The 20,069-nt window shown below is 39.8% G+C and overlaps 2 protein-coding genes across 4 annotated transcripts in view; one reads left to right on the top strand and one right to left on the bottom strand.

Moving 5' to 3' along the window:
* TADA2A (transcriptional adaptor 2A) overlaps nucleotides 1-8,824 on the bottom strand; it is a 50,547-nt gene extending 41,723 nt beyond the window's left edge. Inside the window, exons 1-2 of one of the 2 annotated variants that reach the window (XM_004377832.1) lie at nucleotides 8,775-8,824; nucleotides 6,171-6,281 (exon numbers count right to left, since the gene is read on the bottom strand). In XM_004377832.1, coding sequence (XP_004377889.1) covers nucleotides 6,171-6,195 — 25 coding nt within the window. In that variant the 5' untranslated portion in view covers nucleotides 6,196-6,281; nucleotides 8,775-8,824. Of the gene's footprint in view, nucleotides 1-6,170; nucleotides 6,517-8,774 lie in introns of those variants that run through there. The other variant, XM_023732664.1, reaches the window with a different exon arrangement.
* Nucleotides 8,825-8,971: 147 nt separating this feature from the next.
* Nucleotides 8,972-20,069, top strand: part of ACACA (acetyl-CoA carboxylase alpha) — a 302,953-nt gene continuing 291,855 nt past the window's right edge. Inside the window, exons 1-2 of one of the 2 annotated variants that reach the window (XM_023732669.1) lie at nucleotides 8,972-9,461; nucleotides 11,323-11,411. In XM_023732669.1, coding sequence (XP_023588437.1) covers nucleotides 11,380-11,411 — 32 coding nt within the window. In that variant the 5' untranslated portion in view covers nucleotides 8,972-9,461; nucleotides 11,323-11,379. Of the gene's footprint in view, nucleotides 9,462-11,322; nucleotides 11,807-20,069 lie in introns of those variants that run through there. The other variant, XM_023732666.1, reaches the window with a different exon arrangement.

Genomic DNA, 20,069 nt, shown 5'->3' on the forward strand with positions numbered 1-20,069 from the left:
GGTATTTCTGAATCACCAATACAATACATCTGGATCATTCTGCATTTAGTTTGTAAGACTTACAGTGATTGAAATGGGTGCAAGCATCTGACTACTTAAGCCATTACGTTTTCTACTGTAGCCATGCCTAAATATACTGAAATACATGTTATTTGATTATAAATTGCATTATTTTATTAGAAGTTATTTCCTGTTTACTTCTGCTTTGGATCATAGGGCATATTTATTTTTTTAGAATCACACATAATTTTATATATTGTTATACACTTACATATTAAGTGTATGCTATATTATCTATGTATTGCATTACCCAATATTAAAAGAGGCTTTAAAAATATTATAAAAAGAAATTACTGGTTCTGATAAGATTGAGAACTAATCTACCCAATCCCCCACTAGTGGACATGTTGTGTCCAATTTTAAAGAATGCTGAGAACAACATTCTTGTTTGTACAACATTTCGTATTTGTTCTTTAGGATATATATTTTCCTGGAAATAGAATCATCAAGTGTACAGGAGATTTTTTGAGGTTTTTGATATACACACTCCCCTTCAAAAAAGTATTCCAGAACTTCTCTATCACCTGGGAGTATGGAAAGGCTTTTTTTTACCATCATTCAAAATCCAGATGCAATAAAAGATTAATAAATTTGACTATATTAACAAAAATAAAACAAACACATAAACAAAAAACCCTACCTTGGCCAAAAAACACCATGTTGTTGTTGTCAGGTGCCACTGAGTCCGCTGACTCGTATCGACCCTATGTACAACAGAACGAAGTGCTGCCTGGTCCTGTACCATCCTCACAATCGTTGCTATGTTTGAGCCTATTATTGCAGCCACTATGTCAATCCATCTTGTTGAGGGTCTACCTCTTTTTTGCTGACCCTCTACTTTACCAAGCATGATGTCCTGCCCCAGGGACTGGACCCTCCTGATAAGGTGGCCAAAGTACATGGGACAAAGTCTCACCATCCTCCCTTCTAAGGAGCATTCTGGCTGTACTTTTTACAAAACAGATCTGTTCATTCTTCTGGCAGTCCATGGCATATTCAACACTCTTTGCCAACACCATAACTCAAAGGTATCAATTCTCCTTCCATCTTCCTTAGTCATCGTCCAGCTTTCACATGCATATGAGGCGACTGAAAATACCACAGTTTGGGTCAGGTGCACCTGAGTCCTCAAAGTGACATCTTTGCTTTTTAACATTTTAAAGAGGTCTTTTGAAGCAGATTTGTCCAATGCAATACATCACTTGATTTCTTGACTGCTGCTTCCATGGGCATTGATTGTGGATCCAAGTAAAATGAAATCCTTAACAACTTCAATATTTTCTCTGTTTATCATGATGTTACTTACAGGTCCAGTTGTGAGGACTTTTGTTTTCTTTATGTTGCGGTGTAATCCATACTGAAGGCTGTAGTCTTTAACCTTCATCAATAAGTACTTCAAGTCCTCTTCACTTTCAGCAAGGTTGTGTCATCTGTATACTGTAGGTTGTTAATGAGTCTTCCTCCAATCCTAATGCTGCGTTCTTCATATAGTCCAGTTTCTCGGATAACCTGCTCAGCATACAGACTGAGTAAGTATGGTGAAAGGGTACAACTGTGACGCACACCTTTCCTGATTTTAACCTACACAGCATCCCCTTGTTCTGTTCGAAAGACTGCCTCTTGGTCTATGTACAGGTTCCACATGAGCAAAATTAAGTGTTCTGGAATTCCCATTCTTCACAATGTTATCCATAATTTGTTATGATCCATACAGTTGGATGCCTTTGCACAGTCAATACACGTAGGGAAATATCTTTCTGGTATTCTCTGCTTTCAGCCAAGATCCATCTGATATCAGTAATGATATTCCTCGTTCCATGTCCTCTTCTGAATCCGGCTTGAATTTCTGGCAGTTCCCTGTCGATGTACTGCTGCAATCATTTTTGAATTATCTTTAGCAAAATTTTACTTGTATGTGATATTGATGATATTGTTCAATATTTCTGCATTCTGTTGGGTCACTTTTCTTTGGAAAGGGCACAAATATGGATCTCTTCCACTCGGTTGGCCAGGTAGCTATCTTCCAAATTTCTTGGCATAGATGAGTGATAGAACATCTATTGTTGAAACATCTCAATTGGTATTTCGTTAATTCCTGGAGCCTGGTTTTTCACCAAAGCCTTCAGTGCAGCTTAGACTTCTTCCTTCAATACCGTCAGTTCTTGATCATATGCTACCTCCTGCAATGGTTGAACATCAACCCATTCTTTTTGGTACAGTGACTACGTACTCTTTCCATCTTCTTTTGATGTTTCCTGCATCACTTAATATTTTGCCCATATAATCCTTTAATATTGCAACTTGAGGCTTGAATTTTTTCTTCAGCTTGAGAATGCCAAACATGTTTTTCCCTTTTGGTTTTCTAACTCCAGGTCTTTGTACATTTCATTATAATACTTTATACTCTTCTGGAGCCACCCTTTGAAATCTTCTTTTCAGATCTTTTACTTCATAATTTCTCATGACTCAAAATGAGAACAGTTGCAAACATCCATTAATAATCAGAACATGGAATCTACAAAGTATGAATCTAAGAAAGTTGGAAGTTGTCAAAAATAATATGGAACGCTTGAAGATAGATATTCTAGGCATTAGTGAGCTGAAATGGACTGGTATTGGCCATTTTGAATCAGACAATCATATGGTCTATTATGCCAGGAATGACAAATTGAAGAAGAATGGCGTCGCATTCATCACCAAAAGGAACATTTCAAGATCTATCCTGAAGTACAATGCTGTCAGTGATAGGATAATATCCATATGCCTACGAGGAAGACCAGTTAATACAAGTATTACTCAAATTTATGCACCAACTACTAACGCCAAAGATGAAGAAATTATAAAGATTTCTACCAATTTCTGCTGTCTGAAATTGATCAAACATGCAATTAAGATGCATTGACAATTACTGGTGATCAGAATGCAACTGTTGGAAACAAAGATCAGTAGTTGGACAAAATGGCCTCACTGATAGAAATGATGCTGGAGATCGCATAATAGGATTTTGCAGACCAAAGACCTATTCAGTGGAAATACCTTTTTTCCACAACATAAACGGTGACTATACACAGGAATCAAATCGACTACATCTGTGGAAAGAGATGATGGAGAAGCTCAATATCAATAGTCAGAACAAGGCCGCGGGCTGACTGTGGAACAGACTATCAGTTGCTCATATGCAAGTTCAAGTTGAAGGTGAATAAGATTAAAACAAGTCCAAGAGAGCCAAGTATGGCCTTGAGTATATCCCACTTGAATTTAGAGACCATCTCAGGAATAGATTTGATGCATTCAACACTAACGACTGAAGACCAGACAAGTTGTGGGATGACATCAAAGACATCCTATACGAAGAAAGCAAAAGGTCATTAAAAAGACAGGAAAGAAAGAAAAGGCCAAAACGGATGTCAGAAGAGACTCTGAAATTTGCTCTTGAACGTAAAGTAGCTAAAGAAAATGGAAGAAACAATGAAGTAAAAAACACCATAAGCAAAGTAAGATGGCAAATAACAAAGTGAAAGGAAATATTTGCAACACATGTCACAGATAAAGGGCTAAAACCCCTAATATACAAAGAATTTTTAAAAATGGAGAAGTGGGGAGAAAATATCAAAATTCCCATCACAAAAGACACAAAGAGATAATGCAAAAAAAAAAAGAGAGAGAGATCTAATAATGATCCTTAACCACATGAAAAGATAGCGTCACTCATAAGAGAAAGAAAAATTAAAACTACACCGAGATATTTCTCACCTACCAGTTTCTTGGTGATGTCATGGGGAAACAAGCACTCTCATATATTGCTGATGTGAACGCAAAAACGGTACAACCCCTTGAGGGGAATTTAGCAGTATTTAAACAAAACTATGTATGTATTTATCTCTTGATCCAGCAATCCCACTTCTAGGAATTTACCCTGAATACACATCTCTAACAACCCAAAAATACATACACCCAAAGTTATGCAGTACAGCATCATTTGCAACTGCAAAATACTACTTAAATGTCCAAGCACTGGAAATCAGCTGAATAAGCTTTGGCACATTCACACAATGGAGTACTAAGCAACCGTTAAAAAAAAGAAAAAGAGAATGATCTCTATAAACTAACATAGAGTGCTTTCTAGAAGATACTATTAAATGGAAAAAAAATGCAATGGAGCATATATACTATGCTATCTTTTCAGTAAGAAAACAGAAAATAAGCAAGCATATATATGTCTACTTATCTTTACAAAAAGAAATAAAGGACAGATAAACCAGAAAACAATGAAGTTGGATATCTAAAAGGGGGTAGGGTGGGGTGGGGGTAGAGTGAGATTGGACAAACTTAAAATGAGAAACTTGTAGTAAAAGGGAGGACTCTATTCTTCAAAAGTGTCAATGTCACAAAAGACAAAGGAAGGCTGTGGAAATGTTTCAGTTTAAAGGAGGCTAAAGAGATATGGAAACTAAATGCAAGATCTAACCCGACTGAATGCTGTACTGGAAGGAAAACTTCCATAAAGGGCATAATTGAGTCAAAAAAAATCGGAAGACAGATGGTAAGTTAGATAAAAGTATTTTATTAATATTAAATTTATTAAAGTTGGTAACTCTTCTGAGGTTATATATCAGAAAACCCCTATTCTGAGGAAATAAACACTCACGTACTTAGGGGTAAGAGGCCATGATATATGTCACTTACCCCGAAATGTTTCAAAAAAACAAAACAAAACAAAACATGGTGTTTGTTTGCCTATCTGTATCTGTCTACCTGTATCTATCTATAGATGACAGAGAACGCAAATAATAAAGCAAATGGGGCAAAAGGTATATGGGTATTCTTTGTACTGTTCTTATTCTTTCAACTTTCCTGTGAAGTCTGAAATTATTTCCAAATAAAAAGTTTTAAAATTATTAAAAAAAAAAAGGAGACGGTGTTTTGGTTTAAACTCCTAGCACTGGGGCAATTTCTTTAGGTTCTTTCTCCATATTATGTAAAATAAGAGGGTTGAACTACATGTACCTGAAGACTCCATTCTGTCCTAAACCTATATTAGTATCCCATAATGGGAGGGTGGTGAGAGTAAATCGTTGTTAGCTGCCGTGGAGTCAGCCCTGACTCAAGCGATCCTGAATGTCACAGAATAGACAAAACTGCTCCACAAGGTTTTCTTGGCTGTAATGTTTACAGAAGTAGTTTGTCATGCCTTTCTTCTGAGGAGCCGATGGGTAGGCTGCAACTGCCAACCTTTAGGTTAGCTGCCAATTGCAAACCACTTGTCACCCAGGCTCCTTGAGAATAAATTGTTAGTTGACATCAAGTTCATTCCAACTCATAGCGATCCTATGTGTGCAGGGAACCGCTCTATAGGGTTTTCAAGGCTGTGACCTTTTGGAGGCAAATCACCAGGCCTGTCTCCTGAGGAGCCTATAGGTGGGTTGAAACGGCCAATCTTTTTGGCAGGTAGTCAAGCACTTAACCGTTTGCACCACCCAGGCTCTTCCTGAGAGTAAATTAAAGGTCCTTTAAAAAACTGTTGAAGAGAAAATAATACCCAAAAACTGCCTTTTTGATTCTTTTCTTTGGGACTCTACTAAACATCTGACAATGTGATTTCTAATACTGTCAAATCTCGTATCTTCAGAATCAAAGAAAGAACAGTGTAATTTTTTTTTCCATAGTCGGGGTTACCTAAGTTTATTTCGAACATGTACCATAACTCTACGTACTTTTTTTCATTATACTGTCATTTACTCTTAGAACACATATCATACCTACAAAGTCGGGGGGGGGGCATTTCCTTTATCCTATGACTGACATTATTTCTTATCAAGGTACCTGAAACATGCTACTGGTTTTAAAGAGAAACCCACTACTTTAAGTCCAATTATAGGTTACCCTTAAGCCTGGTCCATCTCAGCTTAGCTTTCTCATAAGATAGGAGCCAGAGTGATGTGTTTTATGTCATGCATTCAGCAGGCAACTGATAAGTATTGGTTGATTTGATACTAGTATAATTTCTTTAGGATTGGATTCACAGGGCTTTACTGTTTAACTTCAAAGTGTTTATTTCTCGATCAGCTTCCACTTCAGTTTCACATGGGACTTGTTCCCACTGTACTTACTGCTAAAGGAACCCAAACGGTCCATTCCCTAATTGTCAAAGACTGCTGCTTTGATCTTCTTCAAGGAGACTGCAGAACGGGCCAACACATACACCCAAGCTTGATGAGCCCCTAGGAACAAACAAATGAGGCACATGGATCAGGCAATAACTCAGAAGGACAAGATAAAGAGGATAATGCAATGTATTCAACTCTACCATGTCCTAGCTTTATAATGAACAAATTATTATATCTCTATAAGCCTATTCCTACTCCTATAAAATGGGGTATGACATATTATCTACCTCCTAGAGTTGTTGTGAGAATTAACTATCATAATCAAATATCATAATCCATATAAATAATACAACACAGTGCCTGGTCCATACTAATCCCTCTATAAATGCTACATATTTATAATAAACACCTGTTCTTTTTTTTTTTTTTTTTTGGTCTGTGTAGCATCTCTTCTCTCTTTAGCCCGCTTTCCTTTGGGGAAGTGACCCTCCCACATCTCATATGGTTCTGGTGGGGTTGCCAATTACAGAACTCCATCCCCCACTCCCACATAAGCTGTACTAACCAGTCTCTTCTTACAGAAATCTGAATCTTAAGTAAGACATACAGGACAAAAGGGAGCTGCAGTTCATTCACTAGTCAAAGAATTTGGTCCATGACTTCTGGCTGTTGAGATCCCCAGAGTGGCCCAACAGTTCAGCTCTTCTCTCAATTCTCTATCTTTCCAGTAAAACTTTAATCTGAATGAGTATCTTTACCAGAAACCAAGGAATCCTCATACAACATTCATTTATTCACTCACTCAAGTATTTAATAAGTATGTACAATGCACAAAAAGTAACTTCTTTCAAGGGAGAAATGAGAGCACATTTCACACTAGATGACTCAAACATTCCTCTTCTACCTTCAGCTTTTTAGCTATCTCTTTTCTGGTACTTTTCACATTCTACTTTGTGTGGCAATTAACTTCTGGATGCGTATGTTTTCCACTTCTGGTTTAAATGGAAGCACAGACAACATCCAATACAAATTTGTATGACTTAAAGTACCAAGCACCATGTCAAGCACAGAGAAGCAACCCAATAAATGCATACGGAACAGACAAATAAATGTTGGGTTCTACAATAGGTTAATTTGTGTCTTTTCCGGGAGTGACTTCTTTTATCTTGCTATTTTTAGCTCAGGGAATTAACTCCTCATTGACAGCAACATAGCTGTCAATTAACTTTTCTTTTTTCGGGGGAAGGGGTTCTCCCTCTACTGTAGTCCTAGGAAAAGTTGGTCTTTGAAGAAAAATGAGTTTAGCAAGGGGTATTATGCACTCAGTAATAAAATAATGACCAATATTTCTTGAGCTTTCCCCAAGTCTCTGGGTGGTGCAAATGGTTAACATGCTTCTCTGCTGAAAGGTTGGAGGTTCCAGTCTACCCAGAGGTGCCTCAGAAGACCTGGAGGCCTACTTCCAAAAAACAGCCACAGAAAATCTTATGTAGCACAGTTCTACTCTGACACAAATAGGATTGCCATGAGTCCAGATTTATTCTACTGAAAATTGATTTAGCTGGGTAACAGAGTGGGTAAGAGTTCAGCTGCTAACCAAAAGGCCAGCAGTTCGATCCACCAGCCGCTTCTTGGAAACCCTATGGGGCAGTTCTACTCTGTCTTATAGGGATGCTAGGAGTCGGAATTGACTCGACAGCAACGGGTTAGGTGTTTTTTTTTTTTTAACTACTGAATATGGATTAGCTCTGAATCCTCACAACCCTCTGGCATGTTCCTTTTTCAAAGGAGTGCCTGAAAGATGGTTACTTGCATGATGTCTTACAGGCAGTGACCTCAGTGCCATTTCAACTGTGGTTACCAGAGATGGTCAAGTAAAGGATGTGTAGAGCACTCATAAGCCATTGGCTGTTAGCACTCTGTCATAAGCGCAATACTATAATAAGCAAAGTCTTTTTTCTTCCTCTCCTTTTTCACAAGAGACCACATTTCTGGTACTAACATTCCTGAGTGGATGGGTGCCAAATTTATCATTTGCCAAATTCAAAGAAGTTACTGGGAGGAGGAAGGACAGAAGGTACTGTGAGGCACAGGATTCAGGTGGTCGGAGTAAATGCGCAGGCTTTGGAGTTCTGCAGACATGGATTCAAATCCTCACTTTGTTCCTTCTTAGCTGTATGATCTTGGGCAAGTCATTTTACCTGAGCCTCAGTCCCCTTCAGCTCTAAAATGGAGCTAAAATACCAACCTTGGGAGACCTACGTGAAGACAATGTGGTAATGTCGGTCAGGTGCATGACACACAGCTGTCATTTGTGTTACGCGCTCCATTGCAAAAACCGGAAAACGGAGGCTGGGGCACTACGGTGCCGCCCACAGGGCGGGACGCGCCAGACACGCCGCGGGGCCGGGGTCAGCCCGGGCCCCGCACCGCCCTCCCCCACAACGCCGCGTGGCCTGCCACCGCCCGCCCGCTGCGTCTGTCCCGGGGCCATGGCCCTCATCCTTCTCCTCCCCCGATGCCCCTTGTTGTCCCCGATCCCCCCTTGTCCCGCTAGAGGGGCTCCTGCCCCGCCACCCGTCCACCCTGCGAAGCCTCACGCCTCACCTCGCCGCGTACCCCTCCTCCGCGCCAGAGTCGCAGGCCGTGCGCGCGTCCTTTGGCTTGCGTGCTCGCTCCTGGGCAGCGCAGGCGCGAGCGCGCCGCGCGCCCAGCACTCCCTCCTTGGTGGCCTCAGCCACTTTCGCCCCTTTTCAGGGCCCTGGGTTTCCCCGCCAAGTGTCACGCCACCGCCACCGCCCGCTCTGCTCTCTCCCCGGCCCGCGCCGCCGTTCCTCTGACTTTTGAGTCAAACCAATAATCACTGATTCCCGTGTGGCGCTTTGCCCGTCGCCGGAGGCTTCCCGGTGCGTGGTGTCATTTGAGCCCCTGCACAGCGCAGTGAGGTGGACCGGACCGGTACGGTTTTTTTTTTTTTTTTTTTTAAACATTCCTACCCACAAGCACTCTCCATCCTCCGCCCTCCGTTGCAGCAGAGGAAACTAAGGCTAAGGTACTGGGCCCAAGGACGGCGAGCGGTGGCCATCTCTCATATCCGGGTGTTGGAGTGCCGTTCGTGGATTAACCAGACTGATTAAAGGGCTGAACGCGGCACGTTTTATTCAGATGCTGCTGGAACGTCGAAATTGTATTCTATGGAAAGAATCATCCCTTCTTTGGGCTTCAGAGACCCAAGCTGAGGCACAATGATGAGACGATGTGATGGTCCACTCTGATGTCAATCTTGAGCGCTAGGTATGTCCCAACATCTCTTATTACTACTACTGGTAATTATCTTAATGGTCACCATTTGTTGAGTAATTATTGCATGCCAGGCATTGTACAAAGCAGGTTACACACGTGGTCTCATTTAATCTTCAAAAACAACCTTATGAGGTAGGCACTGTTATTACCCTCATTTTCCAGGTGAAGAAATTTAGGCTCCACCCATATAAATAACTTGAGATCACACTGCTGGGAAGTGTTGGGGAAGGAGATTAAAACCTTGGTTTATTTTAGCTATTATATTGTTGTATCTATTTACAAGTTTGTCTTTCGAAAATTTACCCGACCTCTTTTAGGGTTCATTTACGCTTTCTGTCTGTGCTACCTCTTTATTCATTGCTGAGTATCTAGGTAATGCAAGTATATTGTAAAAAAAAAAAAAAAATCAGAAAATTCACATTAACACAAATGATGTAAAAATCAGCTTCCACCACCTTCAATAAACAACAGTTTGGTGTACACCCTTTCAGACATTTTTCTACATAACGTCAATAATTATAGGGTAGTTTTAAATTTAATACATCCTGAAAATCTACTTATTCATTCATTCAACAAATGAGCAGGCCCTGTTCTAGATGCTGGGAATTCAACAGTGAACAAAACAAAGTCCCTGCCTCATGGAGCTCATATTATATGGGAGAGATTGACAATGAGCAATACATATACTATATTGCCAAATAATAGATAATACCAGGTAGTGTGGATGACCATGATTTGGGGATGTTCTTTTAGATGGGATAGACAGGGAAGGCCTCTTAGTGGAGGGGCACATAAGCAGAAATCTAATCATTTAGTGAGAGAGGGAGCTATTCTAGAAGAGAAGCAGCAGGTCCTGAGATAGGGATTTGCTTAGCATATTGGAGAAGCAGCAAGGAGACCAGTGTGCCTGGAGCACAGCAAGTGGAGGGAAAGAAGGCTGAAAACGTAGCCAGGAGCCAAATCATGTATCATTTGGTAAGCCATTGATGGATTTAGTATTTTATTGAGATGTGATAAAATGCTGAGAAGGGTTGAGAGCAAAGGAGTGATCAGGCTTGTTTTAAAAGGATCACTCTGGTAGCTGTGTGTGGAGAACAGACAGTGTAGATGCATTAAAATTGCCCTTTACAGCATAAGTTGTCCTTTTACACAACAGTTGTTTCACAAATAGTTTATTAATGTAGATATTTCACCTACAACTTTGCAACCACTCCCACCTTTCCCACAAAGTGGAGATAGAGTCAAATACTTAGGAAATATCATCACGTCTTTCTCACCTAAACTGAAACTTTGAGACTGGCTAGGGCACATATCCAGATCTGGAAGTTAAGATTGTTCCCAAACTGAAGATGAGTCATCAGTGTTACGCTATTGTAGAAAAAAAACAGTCCCACATACTACGGAGATCTGTTCATTAAAAATGTAGCATTCAAACTCCTGGAAATTATCCTTCTTAACTGGATGTTAGGCCTTCATTAGAATTCTAAGCCCCAGTTTGGTCAGTGTGCTTAAGAAAGATGTGAAAAAATTAAAATACACAGCAGTAGGAAGGATAACACTGATTTAAGGCATTACTTTTCTCGGTTTTCGCCTTAAGTTACTGAGTGGATAGTAGTATCATTTATGAGATGGGAGAGACCAGCTGAAGGTAAAAACAGGAATGAAGAGTTTTGTTTTTAAATCTGTGTTTTTCAACTTGAGTGAAAATGATAAATATATGAGTCTGGCGCTCAGTGGAGAGGTCAGGGCTAAGATTGTACACTTGTATTAGAATTGTTTCTTTGGTTGTGTGTCTTCCTTAGACAGAGCTTTTGAGAACAGGAACTGTGTCTTTTCTTCTTTGTAACTTCAGTGCCCAGAAGTGTGTCCTCAACGAATATTTGTGAAATGAGCAAGTGAAGGCAAAGGGATGGATGAAGTCTCTCAGGCAAAGTGTATAAGGTAAAAAGAGAAGATAAGCACTCCATGCTTTCACTGGAAGTCAAGCACCATGACATGGCTTACTGGTAGAATGACCATAGTCACAATTTGCTCAGGACAATCTTGGTTTACGCCTGTTGTCCCTTTCACTCTGTAAAGTGTCTCAGTTTGTACAATAAATTATATGGTCATTCTTTGTAGAAGACCCTTCAGGGTCTAGCTTCGTCCTGTTTCTTTATCATCACTGCCCTGTCTTAGACTCCATTCTCCAGCCAGATGGAAGTTTCTCTGATTCTGCCTTTTGAACATGTTACCTCCAAGCTTCATTTGCCAAGGTAACTCTTACCTCAACTTAGACATCGCTTCCTCAGGAACACCTTTCCTGACTCCCCCTGTCCCACACACACAAGTCTGAGGTAAGTAGCCTCTTATATGCTCCCAGTGCTCCCTGTATTTATTGTGTCATAGCAGAGATGACTAATTGCCTGTTTTCTTGTTGTTCACTAAACTGTAAAATCCATGAGGAGTGAGATTGTATTTCATTTACCAGTGTATTCCCAGGACCTAACATGTAGTATTAGAGATGCACCAAAAATGTATTTTGGCCAAATAACTGACAGTATTAAAACAGTATTCAGCAGAAACAGAGTATTACCATCATAGAGTGAACTTCTGGGATATAAAAATAACTCAGAGATATTGTCAAAAATACCAGAAGTACAGTTTCTGAGCCTCCCTCTTTGTGAAAATGATTATTATTTCTTGTTACCTACTGTGTCTTGAGTTCCAGGACTATGTCAGAGACTTTATAAACTATCTCATTTCGTCTCTATTTTTGCTGAAACTGAGGTGGCTCTCTGTGGTTTGGTTTACAAATGGATAAAAACAGAAAATACCAAAGTCTAGCTGTGCCTTTTAGAGATCAGCTTCCTCCCCTTTCTACTCTGAGATATACCCAGGCAGTCTAAATTAGCCAGAGATTTGGGTCCCAGAGCAGAGCCCTTTCCCAACTACAGGACCTTCTCAAGTCAAGGCATCTTCCTATGACACACTCAGTGGAGAGGACTTCACCTCTCAAAAGCCTGAGCCTCGGGGTTATAGGGTTTAGCTCTCAGCTCTTTTGAGTTTACATGCTCAATTACTTTCACAGAAGCCTTGGCTTACAAGTGGTCAAGTTTAGAACTGGTTCTAGCCTCTCTGGCCTCTGCTGCTGCCTCTTATTCAGGAGCACTGCTGCCCTCCCATGCTTCCTCCTGTCTTTCTCTTTTTGTGGCTACCCTAGTCAAAGGAGTTAGAGAACCGATCCTTTTCCGTCCAGAAGGTTCCAGGAGTCCTTATATAACTTGATCTGCCTCTCCTGTAACCGGTCTACATAGGAAGGGTTGAAGCACCTTCTGCTACTCTACTTAAATAAATGAAAGGTCTACGTGTAACCATTTCTCAAGCACTGCGGCCTGCCTCTCACTATTTAAAACTAAAGCCAGGTATCAGGATTTTCATAATGCCATGGACTTTAAACAGAGTTCCATAAATTCAGGTTTTTGTTACCTATCTTTTCTGCTTCTTCCTCCCCCACTGACTTCTTTCTGATCTACAGAAAGTGCAGGGCATCTTTCTCATGAATCACCAGGCTTTGGGTAGAATCTAAAAATTAGGTGAAGTAGAAATGTATTGTTGCTGAGTGGCTTCTCTTTATCACAGAATTTTACAATGCTGTCTAGGCAGCCTAGCTGCATATTTTTCAGCCTGATACAGGGCCTCCACCTTTTGCCTATCAAAACAGGCTGCTAAAGTATTTTACATCATTCAGTGAAAGGCAGTCTATATTCTTTTGTAACCAATAAGTGCCCAATAAATGCTTGAATATGATCGATAAGGAATTTGGCACAGTTTAATATAACTGAAAAAGCATGGACTTTGAAGCCTTCCTGAGTTTAAATCCTGTCTTTACTTCTTACCACCTTCAAGAATTTAGGCAAGTAGTTATCTTTCTGTGCATCTTTTCTCCTGATTCATAAAATGAAAATGAAAATACCTAATTCATAAGAGTTTTTTAAGGATGTGATAATGTCTGTATATATAGTACCTAGTTCATAGTGGGGGCAAAGAAATTATAATTGTAACTTTAATTCTAGAAGTGCTCTACAAATAACGCTGGACTTGTGTATAAGTTGCTCTAAGCTAGGTTGACTAGTGCTAAGCATTACAGTTTTTTTCGTTATTTGAACAAGAACTATTATCTACAAGTCCAGCAGGTTTACAGAACACCAGGCAATTAAACAGAATTTCCCTTTGCTGTCGACTTCTTCAGCATCTTCCTCACTACAGAAGACTAAGGAAAGTGTAGCTATCTCACAGGTTACCAGGTAAATGCTTAGTTGCAATCTGAGATGGATAATCCAGCCTTGTCTCAAATGGAGAACAAACTCAGGAGCTATGTTCCATTTAATTCATGTAAATAGTGAATAGACTTATGCATTATGAGCAATTAACAGCACAGACTGTTCCTTAAAGTATAGAGTCAGTACTTTACTGTTGTAATCAAATAAAATGTACAAGGCTAATATGATACATATGTAACGATTTAAGTAATTGTTATTGTGCTATGTGATAATTAGGCCTTAAATGTTAAGCTGTTTACATAAATGGCTATAATTGTTTATTTTTATACAGTCAAACACATTTTTCAGTTTTTGTCTGCTCACTGTATTAATTTTCTAGTATCTATGATCATGCCAAGGACAACAGTTTTCTCTGAAACCCTTTGCTATTTAATCATGTGCTCGAGGACACACAAACACTCTTCAAAACGACACAGCAGGATTTTCATCCCAACTTGGTGCTAAAAATAGCTACTGTGTTTCAGGGCTTTCCTTACACATTCTTTCATTTTAGTCCCTAAGAAACTCTTCAAGAGAAATGTTGTTACTCCCATTTTACTGATGCAGAAACTGATGCTCAAGAGAGTGTAAGTAGGCAGCATAGTAGAGATTCTAACTTCTAGCCCTAAACCCTAACCACTGCTTTATACAGCCTCAGGAGGTAATGGATCCCACAGAGATATGTAAAGTTACTTCAGAAGATAGAATGGCTCCAGAGAAATACAGGATATATATTAGTGCGTCCAAAGAGAGAATAAGTCAACCTGAAAGAGAGAGGGGTTAGCAGGTAATGGAAGGGTTAGAGCCTGTTGAAGCCAACTTTCTTAGTGCCCTATTCGAGGAGGGGAGTCTTGGCCAATGAATTTCAAGCACTACTGCCCCATTATAGACAATCATATTGTGGAGCCTGATACCATTAAATATTTGGATTTTGGAACTAATTCCCTTTATTCTGATTCCTTACAAAAGAATCAGTATAGAGGTTAAGCCAGTGTTTCTCTTTTTATATCATTGCCCCCAAGGAGCCCTTTTAGACGTTTTTTTTCCTAGTTACCTTCTCCCATGAAATTTTAATACCACAGATATGCTGTATATCTCTTTATGGACTGTATGTATATCTGTACTTTATACATAAAAGAGTAAGTTTTTTTTTAGCCTCCAAAAAATAAATTTTTTTCCTCCTCCTGTTGAGAGTAAATAATGCAGCTTCCCATATAGGCCTACCTTCAGGTTCAGGATATGCTAGTTACGCAAGGGTAGTATTTGTGTACATGTGACAATTATATTTCTCATTGAAAATTAATAAATTGGCATTCTAATCTTATGTATGGGCTTGGTTAGTGTGAATCTGCTCTTGAATAATGGGACCATTCTCTATGTGTAGAAAATTTGGGTTTCTAAGGCTGTAAAACAGCTTGAAACATCTAGAGTGTTCTTATATGTCATTCCTTCATTCATTCAACAAATATTTATTGAGCCATACTATAGGTCAAGGACTGTGCCAGGTACCAGGAATTCAAAGAGTAATAAAACAGTATCTGCCCTCTGTGGGGACCATGGTCTTGGGGAACATCTAGCTCAATAACATAGTTTATAAAGAAAATGGTATACATTCTATTTTGATGAGTGGCACCTGGGATCTTAAAAGCCTGTGAGCGGCCATCTAAGATAATCCACTGGTCTCACTCCATCGGGAGCAAGGGAGAATGAAGAAAACTAAAAATACAAGGGAAAGATTAGTCCAAAGTATTAATGGACCATAACTACCACGGCCTCCACCAGAGTGAGTCCAGTACAACTAGATGGTTCCCAGCTACCACCACCAACTGCTCTGACAGGGATCACAATAGATGGTCCCGGGCAGAGCTGGAGAAAAATGTAGAACAAAATTCTAACTCACAAAAAAAGACCAGACTTAAACTGGCCTGACAGAGACTGGAGAAACCCCGAGAGTATGGTCCCCAGACACCCTTTTAGCTCAGTTTGAAGTCACTCTGGAGATTCACCCTTCAGCCAAAGATTAGCCAGACCTATAAAACAAAACGAGACTAAAGGGTCACAGCAGTCCAGGGGCAAGGACTAGAAGGCAGTAGGGGACAAGAAAGCTGGTATAGGGAACCCAAGGTCGAGAAGGGAGAGTGTTGACATGTCATGGGGTTATTGACCAGTGTCAAAACAATGTGTGTACTATTTGATGAGAAGCTACTTTGTTCTTTAAACTTCATCTAAAGTACAATTAAAAAAATAAAAATAAATGAAAAACAAAAACAATATCTGCCCTCAAGAAGAAGCTCACTGTCCAGTTGGAGAGACAAGTGTGTACACAAATAATGCCAACACAAGATAATACTTGCTGAAGCAGAGATGTGCTGGGTACACTGAGGGCTCCAAGAAGGGATTAGTCAGTTCTAGCAAGAATTAAGACGTAGGTCTTTGGAAAGTGGTGAGTTAAGTCTTTTTTTTTTTTTTAAGACTAGAAGTTTAATTTTTTTAATTATTATTTTTAATAATATTTTATTGTGTTTGTGGTGAAAATTTACAAGAAAGTTAGGTTCTCATTTGACAATTTCCCCACAAATTGATCGATGACGTTAGTTACGTTTTCCATACCGTGTCAACATTCTCTTTAATTGTGTTCTGGTTGTTTCATTTGCATACTGTAGTTTCCCTGCTCCGTGTCTTCTCATCTTTGCTTTGGATTAAATGTTGACTTTTTAGACTCCTACAGATTTTTTTTTGGTACAGCACTGTTCTAACAGGTAATGTCTTTTATTTTGTGTGTTACTCGGCTTTTCTGCTAAAAGATGATTTCAGGGGATAGTTTAGGTTTGAGGTTTAACGAGTGTCTCAGGGTAATAGTCTCAGGGAGCCTTCTGGTCTCAAGTGGTCCAGTTAGTCTGGCTTTTTTAGCAATTTGAGTTTTGATCTGCCTTTTTCTTCCATTCTAAACATGATCATCTGTTGTATCCCCAGTGAGCTGGGTACTGTCTAGTTCTTCTGGTCTCAGGGTAGTTGAGGTCATTGCTCGTGTAGGCTATCAGCCTTGTAGACTTGTATCTTCTCTGTGATTTTGGTTACCTTCTTACTCTTTTGTTCCTGATGTGTAGAGATCAATAGTTGTATCTTAGATGTGAGTTAAGTCTTGGAGAATAAGAAGAAGGAAATTCTGAGCAGAAAGAACAAATTATGCAAAGATCCAGAAGCATGAAATAGCATGGCCAGTTAGGTCAATGTGACTGGAGTATAGAGAGCAAGAAAGAGGAGGTCTCTGTATATGAAGTTGCACAGGTAGACAAAGGTCTGACCCTAAAGGCCTTTGCACTTTACTCAAAAGGCCATGGGGAGCCAGTGAAGCATTTTGAGTTGGGGACTGGTGTTATCACTAATCTGGGTTTTAAAACTATCTCTCAGGTAGTGTTGTGGACTGAAAGTGGCAAAATGAAAGGCCAGGAGCTGCAGCATGATGATGAGGGCTTGAACTAATGTAGTTGGAATAGGGACGGGGAAGAGGAAATGGATTTAAGATGTTTAAGAAGTAATAATTAATTATGGAGAGATAAGTGAGTAAGGTAGTAGAATTAAAGGTGATTCTCAAATATCTAACTCAGTTGACTGGGTGAATGATGGTGCTACTCACCAAGAGAGATAACACAGAGCAAAGAGCAGACATGAAGGGAAAACAGGTTTTGTTTTGGATATGCTGAGTTTGAGGTATGGTGGCACAACCGAAAGGTTGGCAGTTCGAACCCGCCCAGTCACTCCATAGGAAGAAGACCTAGCAATCTGCTTCTGTAAAGATTACAGCCTAGAAAATCCTGTCGGGCAGTTCTATTCTGTCCAGCAGGTTTACCATGACTCAAAATCAATTTGATGGCATCCAACAACAACAACATAGGATATACAGGAGACGTTCACTAGGCAGATTCAAAACCCGAGGAAGAGGTCTAGGTCAGATATATAGATTAGGGGATCAGGAGCAAATTGATGGGAATTTTGAAGCCACAGGAGAGGATGAAATTTCTTGAGGTGATTGAATGGGAGAGAAAAAAAAAAGAGTGAAGAATAGAAACTTGGAGAACAGCAACAAGAGAGACGCAGAGGAAGAGCCCATGGTCCAGAAAGGGAGAAGTAGATTTAAGAGAGAGAAGCAGCAGTAAAAACTGGGAGGAGAAAATCAGCAGAGCCTGATTAAGACTCTTTAGGACTGTGTCTTAGTCTGGGTTCTCTAGAGGAGCAAAACTAGTGAAACATATATAGATACATAGAGAGACATTTACTTCAAGGAAATGGCTCATGCAATTGTGGGGGCTGGCAAGTTCCTCATCCATGGGCAGATGACAGGCTGATGACCTCCGCTGGCTCATGTGGTTGCAGGAGCTAACAAACCCAAAACTTGCAGGTCAGGCAATAGGCTGTAGGCCTCTGTTGGCTCATGGGATTGCAGGGTTTGATGAATCCAAAATCTGTAGGTCAAGTGACAGGCTGGAAGCCCCTTCTGGCTTACTTCCCAGGAACCAAGATCAGACGCTGAGAAGACTGCAGGATCGGAAAGAGAGTGAGCTTTCTCAGAACGTTAGTTTTTATCATGGATGCAGGCCACACCCCCAAGGAAACTCATCTTCTAACGGATTGGTTGCTCATATCAGATCACACAATGGGAGGTGATATATAGTGTCTGCCGAACCACTGAGAATTATAGCCTAGCCAATTTGGCACATAAAGTTAACCATCACAGGCCCTATGTAACTGAAAATACTTTGGTGACTCCCATGTAATTAAAAATGAAAATATTATAAACTGTAAGATAGGTGAAAGGGAAATCCAACAAAATTCTAATTTGTCTGATGATGACCTATTTGGTCATCACATATGTGTGTGTGTGTTTGTATGTGTGAGTGTATATATATACACTTCTACTTTGTAATTTTGATGCCCCTATTTTGCTAGTGCCCTAAGTACATGTTTCTTCACCTACTCAGTAATCTAGCACATCAAGGAAAATGGATTAGTCAATAGTGCCAAATACTGTAGAGACATCAAAGACAAAGATTAAAAAGTGTTCACTGGAAAAAAGAAAAAGTACCAATTATATCAGCATATGGGCAAGACAAGTATTCTAATCGAATATAATAGAAAGTCCAGAAATTAACCAAAATATATATAGGAACTTAGAATATGATAAAGGCGAGCTGTTCAATAAATGGTGTGGACAGTTGGATAACCATCTAGAAGAAAAAAATAAAAATCAATACCCTACATCCGGATAAACTACAAATGAATTAAATACTTAACATATAAAAAATGAAAACCATGGAAGTACTAGAAGAAAATATGAGAGAATTCCTTTATAATCTTGGAATTGGGAAGGAAAAACTTTCTATGACTCAAAATACAGAAGATGTAGAGCAGAAGTTAATAATTTGGCTACATGAAGCTCACACATTTCTGCAAGGCAAAAAAACACCTTAAACAATGTCAGAAAAATAGGTGGCAAAATGGAAAAATACCAGAAAGGACTAATCCTCCTAATATAAAGAGCTCCTAGAAATAGATAAGAAAGACCAACCATTCAAGAGAAACATCAATGAAAGATATGGATAAGGTTGATTAACAGCATAGGGATTTTGAGGTCATCTACTGTTAGGGATTGAATCGTGTCTCCCAAAAATGTGCGTCAACTTGGCTAGGCCATGATTCCTAGCATTATGTGATTGTCCACCATTTTGTCATCTAATGTGATTTTCCTATGCATTGTAAATCCTACCTCTATGATGTTAATGAGGCAGGATTAGAGGCAGTTTTGTTAATGAGGTAGGACTCAATCTACAAGGTTAGGTTTTGTTTTAAGTCAAACTCTTTTGGGATATAAAAGAGAGAAGCAAGCAGAGAGACAGGGGGACCTTATACCACCAAGAAACCAGAACCAGGAGAACATCACATCTTTTGGACCCAGGGTCCCTGCGCTGAGAAGCTCCTCAACCGGGGAAGGTTGATGACAAGGACCTTCCCCCAGAGCCAACAGAGAGAGAAAGCCTACCCCTGGAGCTGGCACCCTGAATTCGGACTTCTAGCCTCTAGACTATGAGAGAATAAATTTCTGTTTGTTTAGGCCATTTCTGTTATAGCAGCACTAGATAACTAAGACAGCTACCTATGTTGGAATCCTAGCTCTGTCACTTACTAGCTCTATGACTTTGGACAAATCTCTGAGCCTCAATTTCTTCTTCTGTAAAACACAGATGATAATTGTAGTTACTTCAAGGGTTAAATGAGGTTGAATGGAGGCCAGGTAGAGCAA

The sequence above is a fragment of the Trichechus manatus genome, unplaced genomic scaffold (assembly GCF_000243295.1).
Source record: "Trichechus manatus latirostris isolate Lorelei unplaced genomic scaffold, TriManLat1.0 scaffold00054, whole genome shotgun sequence".
Classification (NCBI taxonomy): domain Eukaryota; kingdom Metazoa; phylum Chordata; class Mammalia; order Sirenia; family Trichechidae; genus Trichechus; species Trichechus manatus.